This window comes from Merops nubicus, unplaced genomic scaffold (assembly GCF_000691845.1).
Source record: "Merops nubicus isolate BGI_N331 unplaced genomic scaffold, ASM69184v1 scaffold3562, whole genome shotgun sequence".
Taxonomy (NCBI): domain Eukaryota; kingdom Metazoa; phylum Chordata; class Aves; order Coraciiformes; family Meropidae; genus Merops; species Merops nubicus.
Genome location: NW_008591398.1, coordinates 15,333 through 25,769, shown reverse-complemented (window position 1 = coordinate 25,769; position 10,437 = coordinate 15,333). Strand labels below are relative to the sequence as shown.

General features: G+C 39.9%; 1 protein-coding gene across 1 annotated transcript in view; it reads left to right on the top strand.

Annotated features, from left to right (window-relative positions):
- Window positions 1-9,966, top strand: part of ROS1 (ROS proto-oncogene 1 , receptor tyrosine kinase) — a 68,861-nt gene extending 58,895 nt beyond the window's left edge. The window contains exons 44-45 of the mRNA XM_008950233.1: window positions 429-592; window positions 9,821-9,966. Coding sequence (XP_008948481.1) covers window positions 429-592; window positions 9,821-9,966 — 310 coding nt within the window. The remainder of the gene's footprint in view (window positions 1-428; window positions 593-9,820) is intronic.
- Window positions 9,967-10,437: the final 471 nt, after the last annotated feature.

Sequence of the window (10,437 nt, the reverse complement as noted above, 5' to 3'; positions counted from 1 at the left end):
TTTGAGATAGTGTGAGCTGAAGGAGGATTAAAGCTGATAGCTCCAGGTTCATTTCTGGTTTTAGACTTTTCCCTTTTTTTTTTTTTTTCCTGTGAGAGAATTACCTCCTGGTCCACTTTCTTAAAAAATATTGGTGACTTCTTTGATGAGAATAGATATTAATTTTTTTTACTGTTACAGCTGCTCCCAAAATTTTGTGCTCAAAAATATCCATCTTTGAAAATTACAAGCATTTATAGCAATCTATAATGAGTATTCCTGACAACTGATTTGCTTTTCCTTCCCTCAGCAGCTGATGGCAATCTTTGTACCATATAATGTTTTTGGAAATTGAAAATCTAGGCCAAACTTTCTTCTCAGATGGTTAGGTGTTCAGATGATTGATTCTATTACCTTTAATGTCTGGATTTTAATGACTTTTTTTCCAGATGTGATTTAATGACAAGATGCTGGGCCCAAGAACCTCACAACAGACCTACTTTCTCTTATATTCAGGACAAACTGCAAGAGATAAGACACTCTCCACTGTCCTTCACCTACTCCCTTGAAGACAATGAGGGAGAAACTGGAGTCATCAACCAAGCTTTTGAAGGTGAGCCTCTTTACCATGAGCAAAGTGGGATTCAGCAGTTCTTTTCATTGCATTTGTCACTGCCTCAAATTCTCAGCCTGTAATATGAGAATAACAAAGATTTACCTCTCACATAATCAATCTGCAAAGATTCATTTGGTGTCATTAGGTATGATGCATTAGGTAAAGCACATAAAAGATTTCCAGGCAAAAAGACCTCTGTGAGTTTGCAGCTGAGCCTACCCCACAGAGACATCCAGCTTGCATCTAAATTTTTCATACTTCATGATCCTGTTCCGCAAAAGTAAATGCTTAAGTTCCCTGTACAGACAGGAGAGCTTTAGAAGGCTTCTGTGTGGAAATCTGTTCCAATTTCAAAGTTATCTACTTCCCTTCTATTAGCTAAGCATGACAGTTAGGCGCTTACTTTAGGAGCACTGATTCAGCAGTTGTCTGAAAGTGAGGCATAAATTAGGCACCTAAGTAAGGCAGTCTTTGTCCTAGCCCAGGCTCATCAAAACCTGTGTTCACAAAACCTAGTAATTTCTAAAAGATCTAAATGCTTTATTTTGTTTTGGGGTTTGTTTGATTATTTTTTTCTTCATAAAATGTTGCTGAACTAGGAAGTCACTCTACTTTATAAAACAGTTTTGATACATCAATATTTTGTGCCTGATCCATTCCAGGAATGACACAGTACTTGATTACACAACTACATAGTAATTTTTTCTACAGGATTCTACCCATATTCACTTCAGTGGCATTGTCCAATGCTCAGTTAATGATAGTCTATTTGATATTTGGCTAATCTTTATCATTTGGTGTAGCTTTACAGATGTCAGTTTGTTCCTATAGTGATTTCTTTCTCAGTCAGATCCTGTCTGTGTCATTACAAGACGAAAGATTTATCAAGACATGATGATACCAAAGTAAGCCAGAACTGATAAGCTATGATTTCATGCTTTTTTAACAGCTCTTTTTTCACCCTTATGTTATAAAAGCTTTGTTTATTTGCACATAGAGTAATTTACTAGATTCTTTCAGGGCATCTTCACTCTTGAATAGTCGAGTTCAGGAAAGGGATACTAATCTGGCACAATTCTAAGCCTGGAATTGGCTCAGAAAAGGAGCACAAACAATTAATTAGGCACCATGCTCAAGCTAATGGGCCTTACATTGTGGATCTCACTTAAATGTAGATGTCTAGAAGCTAGGAGTCTTGTCTGAGATACTCTTCTAGATATCTCTGTAGTCAGAAGCAGAAACAGACATCTCCAGGAAGTGACAACTATTTTTCAGGTACATATCATAGCTTGAAAGGGACCACCTCTTGCCTTTCTCTCCACTGATGATGGCTAGAATCTAGGCCACTTGCCATATTCAACTTAGATAGATCATCTCAGACTAGAATTTAATTTTCAGATGGCTATAGGAACACAACAGCCACTGGACATAGGATTGTACTGTTTTGACTGCTTTCATGTACTCCTGAGATAGTGTGGTTTCCTAGCTTAAACATCTTTGCTTTACATTCCCTAACTCCATGGGCAACAAAGGTATGAAAACTAAGGGAGTTAAGAAATTCTTGTGACATTACATCAATACCTGTTAAAATCTCTAGCGGGACTGAAACTTTTAAATAGGAGCCTGCCCTTCTGCTTGCATGGAGTTGGGCAAAGAGACTGGAATATAGATTGTTGTCCTCTTGGTGGAGGAGAGCTGGCACAAACGTAACATGCAAGGATTTTAGTTTCAGTGCAGGTCTGCTTAGCATGTGCCAGCTGAGTGTGATCTCTCCCCTGCTGTTAACTTGTTCAGTCTAGGCAAATCTTTATTACCACTTGGATGATAAATACATATTCTTAACATAAAAAACATTATTTTGCCAAAATTTCAGGTCCTACTGTGCAGTGGAAGTCACGGAGAAAAGTCTGAATGGTTGAAATTTGAAAAAAACCCCAAACAAACCAACAAGTTTGCTACAGAAAATGTGGTTGTATAATGGATTTTTAAGTTATTCTTAATGACAGTGCTACTCCATAATGTACGTTGTATTCAGGGAATATGTTGGCAATGGTCACTTTTAAAATCAGATTCTGTGAAGCCTGTTTATAAAAAACTATTTGGTAAAATCTGTCCCACTGTGGTAAGCAGGGCAATTCAATGCAGGCAGAGCTTTGTCAGTAGCTTTTCAAGTCAGCCTATTTTGCTTGGCACACCCTCCCTGAGCCTTCCCCTTTTCCCTACCAGCTGCCCTGTTCCCTCCTCCAGCTTCCCCCGTTCTTCCCTTTCCATAGGCTCTGCCCAGCTGTTGTTGCCACAGACCCATTGCTGGATCTGCACTGGGATAGGAAGGCAAAGCAACAGTTTTCATGCTTCCATTCGATGTTTCCATGCTTCAGTTCTCAGAACTCCTGCGTAACTTCTCAGGATCATCCGGTGATTTCATACAGGCAATGCCCATCAGGGAACAGTATAGCCTGAGTCCTATTCATCCATGTATCATCCTTTCATTTAAATGTATTTTCAAATGTATTTTTTCCCCTGGATTATATGATCAGGGACACACACATGTCAGTCTTCTGTAGCTCTCCAGCCTTAAACTACTTTAACTGTTTTTCTGACTGTGATATAAATCTCATGCAGCAGAGTTCAGTGAAATGTGTGTTTCAGAAGTGCCACTGATTTATGTAAGAGGCGACAATTCAGGTTCTAGTTGAACTTCCAGACTAAAATGTGTGCTCCATTCTGATGCTGTTGTAAACAGTTCGGCGCACAGAATATGTCTCACTCTGTGATTTGTAAAACACTGTACAACAAGTAAACGATTTTCCAAATTTGTATTCATTTTTCACTGGGACTAAGTCAAGTACTTCTTGTGTTCGTAGTAGTAGTGGAAAGATGAGAGCCCAAACAAATAATCCAAAAGACTGTTCCATGATGGATTGCTGTGGACAACATTTTCCAAAAATGTTAGGCGGTCATTGGCCTTTTTGTGTAATGAAACTCCTGTCATAAGCCTCCCGCCAAGAAATGCTTGCTCTCACCAGGAGACTTAGCTCCAAAAGAAAGAGCTAAATGTCAAGCAAAGCAAAATGACAGGCCTCAAAATAACTATGATACTAAGCCCTACATGGAATCATGCATCTTCCAAATTCTGTTGAGCCTTACCTACTTGTAGGTAGCCACACCTTGAGCAGGTTTGTACATGTTATCAGTGTTATTTCGTAGATGGGAGAGCTGGAACATGTTAAAATTTGTTGAACAGCATTAGAGCCAATGCAGTGTGGCACATATTGCAAGTGTGGGTGATCTAATGGAGGTAGTATGGACAGTATGTTGGTGGTCTGGAAAGCATGCTGACAGGACAGTGTGGGGATGGCAAAAGGGACACCGGTTTTGTTATTGCAAGAGATACCCTTCTAAAGGAGGAATCAAGTGGCAATACATATACCTGAGCAATACCAGCAGCCCCTAAAACTGTTGCTTTAGAAGGAAGAGAAGCAAACTTGGGACCAGGAACAGGTCTACCAGTTTACAGTTTTTCCTTCTTGCTCTCACAGGCTTTCCTAAGATATTGATCATGGACATTAAGTAGCATTAACAACTTTTTTTTTGAGTGAAGGAAGAACTATTCAGCTGGAAGATGGAGACACCATTAGGTTTTGATCCAATGGCAACTGATCAGACAGAGGTCCTGTCACCAGAGTCCCCATTCATTGCTGAAAGAGAAGCTGTTTTTCCCCCAGTTTCAAGAAGTGCAAACAAAACATCATAAAGCAGCGTGCTAACAGGATGGCCCTGCATTGCTATAAAAATAACCAGACCATCTATTTTCAGACATAACTTTTTACATTTGCACATACAAGACAGCACTATATTTTTTTCAGGTCCCTAGTGTGCCCCTGCAAAGATGGAAACACCTGTTTGTTTTGGCAAACATCTTTGCCGACTTCAGACAACTGGGCATTAAGCAGCTGGAGCGGCTCCTTGCTTTTATGACCCAGGAGGACTATTCTTATCAGGGCTGCTCCCTGCAATCCCTTTTGGACCTATAAGGAAAAATGTCTAATTGCTCAAAAAACTGTGTCAGAGCCCTGCTCTTAGTGCTGGAAGTGGCTCCTCTGGTGACAGGAGATGCAGGGCACTTGGAGGGAGCTTGAGGAAATCCAGGGTAAAGGACTAATGACTAAAAGGAAACACATTTGGCCTCAAAACCACTTTTAAAATCCCTAAGCTGGAGATTTGCTTGAAAAATGCCAAAAGATAAAACAGAATTTTGTAAAGTTTCTTTTTTCGCTTTTCTTTCCAAAGCCAGTCACTCAGTGTATGCACTTTTCTCAGCAACTAGGGTACTTGCTAAAAATGCCATTTGTTTGTGTGTGTTTTTTTTTTTTTTTTGTTTTTAACTTTGTACAATACTTTACACTGAGGTTTTTTGATACTAAAACCTGTAATCAATTATTTCACCATTAATTATATGTCTGCCCTCTCTGCTGGCTTAGTACCGGTTTGCCGTTCCCTCTGTAAAAGCCACCAGTTTATTTTCCTAAAACCAGCTGTCTTTCAAAACCCATTCTGTACACCTCTCTGAACTTAAAGTAATCACTTGGTCAAACGGAAGCTCCTCTGAAGCAGATGTGTTGATAAGAGACATTTTAAAAACCTTGTATCTAGTCTCCTTTGTATTTTTCTGAAATTCAGTAATCCTCTTCCCCTCTTAGCTTAGTGAGTGGCTGACCCAAAGCCAGCAGAGGTCAGAGAAAAGGCTTCTTCCAAAGCAGTGGGTGGTTACAACATTGCAGGAAAGTGGGACTTGGTGGTGTGATCACTTCTTATTTGTCCCACAGTCAAATGCTGTTTGCTTCCTGCGAGCACATGTGAGCCATATGATACTGAAAGGAAAGTCGTGCTAGTACTTTGCATGTAGGAAAAAAAAATCAGATGATACGTTTTAAGAGCTGACATTTGTGTAGTACAGGTGTACAGATAGAAGCAACTAAAACTTGGACACTTCATTTACACTGGCTGTCAGGGTGGTTTGACAGTCACCAGAGACTTGTAGATGTGTTCAGGGGATGTAATTGTGTAAATGTAAGGATGTGAATTAAGCACCTCCACAAAGTGACTCATTCCTCCTTTCTTTTTCCAAGGGCTGTAAAGGCAGCCTAGGCAAGGACTCTCAACTGGACAAGTAAGATCTGGGTGACTAAAACTAGCAAAATGAATCCTGTTTAGTGATGTAGAGAAGGGAGGTGCTTTCCTACTTGTGTAGCCTTATTGTACTGCAGCAAATGTGGAAGTGGCCTTTTTTGATGCTCTTAAACATGAAAATAAACAGGATAATAAATAGGTTTATATCTGTATTTCCTGAGACAGCCTCTTGCACACAGAGGATCTCTGAAAAAGTCCAGGGATCTCTGAAAAAGTTATTAAAATAAAGGCAGGCAGTCAATGCTTCAAGCAGTTCAATGCAGTGGAAATGCAAGATGAAGAAAACTCACTTCTAGCACCTTTAGTGTCTGACAGAATAGCAAAGTTCAGTGAGTCACCCTCAAACCATGCAAGATCATATGCTTCATTAGACAGGAAACACAGATATATCTCCACTGATACATAATACACAGTGGAGTATTAAAACGGATATATATTTGTTCTATTTATATTCTTACTGGCAATGTGCAGAAACTGAAACACTGCACCTCCAGCTCCAGGTGGCCAGCAGGTATAAGGAAAATGCTCCCTGCACAGGAACTATCTCCTTGACCTAACCAACACAGCTGAGGTGGAGAAGTCAGGGTTCAATAGCCACCTTTTTCACCCTTAACTAAGATATGTTATCAAGCACTTTTTTGGATGAGTTCAATATGGGGTACACCTTTCATCCATGCCAGTAAGTCAGCCAGTCTCTTGCTTACTACCATGTCCATTGGATGGCAGGGACAAGAGGCAGAATATGTGTGAGAAAAACAAGAGGACGTTAATGCACTTCCAAACACCTTTCCATATTGAAGGTGCTAAGCATTGTACGGAATAATGTTACCCAGAATTATGTCTCAGGCTGGCTGCTTAGCTGGTGTAAATCAGTGGCATCCCACTGGTTTCTATGGAGCTTTCTTAATTCGCGCTAGCTGAGGATCTGCCCCTAAAGTAGCTGTAATAGATCAGCATCTCTAGATCAGTTTGTTCAGTCTCTACCGGTCAGCTTTTCTACTGACACTTTTTTTTTCTCATTATACATTGTCACCTTCTGAACTTAAACACCAAAAAACCCCATCTGCTTATCAAGACACTGCAAAAATTTGCACCCTTCCAGGCTGGACTTCAAAACATGTTGTGAGCCCACACAGCCTACCAAGCAGGCAAGGAAAGACACTCTGCAGTTGTGGGGCAGGACATGTGGCCCAGCTCGGCACTGCGGCTGCCCTGCAGCAGGAAGCAGCCGACTGAAATGCTGAGATTGGGAAGGGGAAAGCACAGATTTTATCAAGTTGGGACTGATCTCCTCAGAGGAGGCTAAGCAAGCAAACTCCATCCTTCATTAGTATGAGTCAGGCGATCATAGTTTCTTGTGTCAGTTAATGCGGGGCTCTCTAGAGCAGGCTACCCCTGGAGAGATGCATTGTAATTAATTTACCTGCAGTTCAGCTCAGATGTTGTGCTTTAAACACACCACTACTAGGAAAAGTGTCCAGCAAGGTCAAAGCTACATGGATTTAGGACCTGAGACAGATACCTATGCAAGTACAGTGCTGAGCTTTGAACATGCTAGTTTACTTACTGAAAGCAGTCTACCTGAGAAAGCCCAGAGCTCAGGGGGAATCTGCTTCTCAGCAGAATACTTCTGAGCCTGTACAAAGCTCTGAACTGCCAAAGCTAGCCTGCCTCGTGCCCTGAGGTAGGCTGTTTAAAGCAAACGTGGGTAACTCTACACTATGCAGCAGCCCACAGTGTAGACAACTCCTCAGGATTTAAGCTTTTGGAGTTGACTCCCCAGCACGACTTCAAATTCCATGAAGGTGTTCCTTGGACGCCTCCTCTCAGGGTGTTTTGTTGGCTCAGTCAGGCTTTGCTTGTGAAATCTGAGGGGATCACATCACATGGTTTATCCTGCATTTACTCACGTATAACCCAGCATGACTATACATCAATCAACTAATTTTAGCCATGTTAAAACCAAAAAGAAAAGAATATCTCATGAATATACTGACCTGCCTCTCTTCTCTCTATCTGTCTTCAAATTCTTAACACTTCTTGGAAGTGTCTTCCAAAGATTATTCAGAATTCTCCACATTGGCTTATGGCTTCCCACAGTGTTAGAGGTGCTTCTAGCACCTCACATTTCTGTGGGAATTTCACAACATACGTAATTTTTTTTTTCCTGAATTGCTCGTTTTCAGTATCTTCTGTCTCCATCCAATGTATAACTAAATAAGCAAAAATTGTTTGCTGTCTTTGCCGACTTGCATGAGAGGCAAGCATTGTACTACATAACTTGACATCTTTGCATAGATTTTTTGGCTCATGCGGCAGAATGTTGCTAAGCTTTCGTAGGTGCTGAACACTGCACTAAGAGATGACACGACAGTGAATGAAAGGGTGCTTGTGGTAAAAAATGTCATTGTAAAAGCGGCAGTGTAGCTTATAGGTGGCATGTCACAGGAGAAAGGTCATCAACATTATATACTTTATCCATCTTTGGGTAGGATAAGAATATTCTGCGAAAACAGTCTTTCCAGCTTATTTTGTCCCCAAATCTCAAAAAGTCAAACCAAGGCAAGGTGTTTGACTTTTTTAATGCTTTTTCTCTGTAATGAGAGACACAGTTGTGCATAGGATGAAAAAAGATTATAATATTTTATATATTCTGTAGTTCTTCAGACCTGTTGGGGAAAGAATTAGTAATGTATCTATATATCTGGTAAAAATATCTCAGTGACCTCATACTCACATTTGTGTAAACATCACCTCATCAGTTCCAGATACTTATACAGGAAACAAATCTGAATGCTCCTCTAGTGTTCTATACTTAGGCAGGTCAGCCGGCATATGTCTGGTCTGTAAATACCCAGTTTTACTTGGGTCCTTATTTTAAGGTTTCTCGCTGAAGAGTTTGCTGCAAACATGCCCTCAGCATTTGCCGGTGTGCCTTTTCCAAAGCAACTTGCCCCTAAGGGTTCCCATTAAAAGCTTTATTAAACAAAAGCCAAATACAAAGAAGAGCTGCACTGGTTGGTAAAGGCTTAGTTGGGATTGAATTACTAAATATTGCCATAATAGTCCTGAACTGACAAAGTGAGTATCAAATGATTTTCCTAGCTGTCAGTCACTGTGGTATGTGACCACAGTTTGCTCTATGATGTCCCAATCCCCCATCTTGCTAACAAGTTTCTAAAGTCAAAATTCTCCTTCGGACTTTTCTTGATAGTCTTTCCTAATGGATTCTAGCATGTGGAACAGAGTTCTGACTTTATACTTCAAGGCTGTGTGTGATTATAGTGACACAATAAATTGTATATTGCCTGGTGCTATAACACTATGCTTGTGATTCTTTTAAACAGATAGCCCTGAATGTCACGTGCTTAGTTTTCCAGCTGTGAAGTAAAATAAGGAGGGAGTGTAATAAAAGAAGGTACATGTTACAAAAATAAATTAAAACAAAATAGCAACAATTATAACTTGAGGCTTTAGTTACTAATTTTTTTTTTTTTTTTTTTTTTTTAAAGATATATCCCCTGCAATAGATTTCAGGCAAATGTATATGTGAATCAAATTAGGGGAAAGAAAAAGTTTTTAGAAATGGGAAAAACACCCTGGATGGCCAAATTCAGGCTCCTAGAAAGACAGAATATTACAAGTCCTTTAAAGAGACAACATATAATGGTTTAGTAGGTAGCAAACTGCCTATGTCACAGGACCCTTTCGCAGTATTATTAGCAGGGTTACACAACGGGTACAGATTAAAATGACTTTGGCTTTATGCAGGCTATCTTTACAACCAAAAGAAGTCGTGTATTCGTAACTGTATTGCTGCCTGCAGAAGTACGAATGGTGATGACCAGGCCTCCTTAAGTGATTTGCTTAAAGCTCTAATCCACAGAAGCAACAGCAGAAAATAAATTCGAATCATCAGTCACTCAATGCAGTCACCAGACCAACTTTCTCCAATGTCTGTCTGATTTTGTTAGCTTTCTAATAGTACATGCATATCACTGGACTGTTGTTTTTCTTTTTGTTTTTGTAATGCAGATAGTGATGTTCCATGTGCAGATTCGGACAGTATTCCTTCATCCATGGTAATAGAAACAAGGAATCAAGAGGGCTTAAATTATTTGGTACTAGTCAAAGAAGGCAACCGGGATCAAGGAAGCATGGATTCTGCTGAACTTTGTTAAGTCTTGCTCCCTCTGTTTGAAAGAAGGGAAACGAGAGAAAAAACTCTACCAGAGAAGGCACAAGCCAAGGAAAATATTCTGCACATTGCCACACTTACAGAGGTGACTTAAAAAAACCAGCAACTCTCTGAAACACTAAAACTACCAGAAAATATCATAAGGTACTTAATGATGTGTAGCAGAATAAGACACCAAAATATGTTTTTTTTATACATGTTACAGTTCGGGTGTTTGGCTGGAGGTAGTTTAATGGTATAAAATCTGTAATCAGACAGCAAGTGATTTTACTGTGGTGTTGATTAAATTTACACAATCAGATATGCCTTGGACACAGACAGTCCTTCCAAAAAGGGAGTACTGACATGCTGGATCAAAGAAGGGACCAACTTTCTCATGAACAGAAAAAAAACAGTTGCAATCTAGCTTCATTGTGCACAAACAAGATTTTACAACTTGAAAAAGTAAGATAAA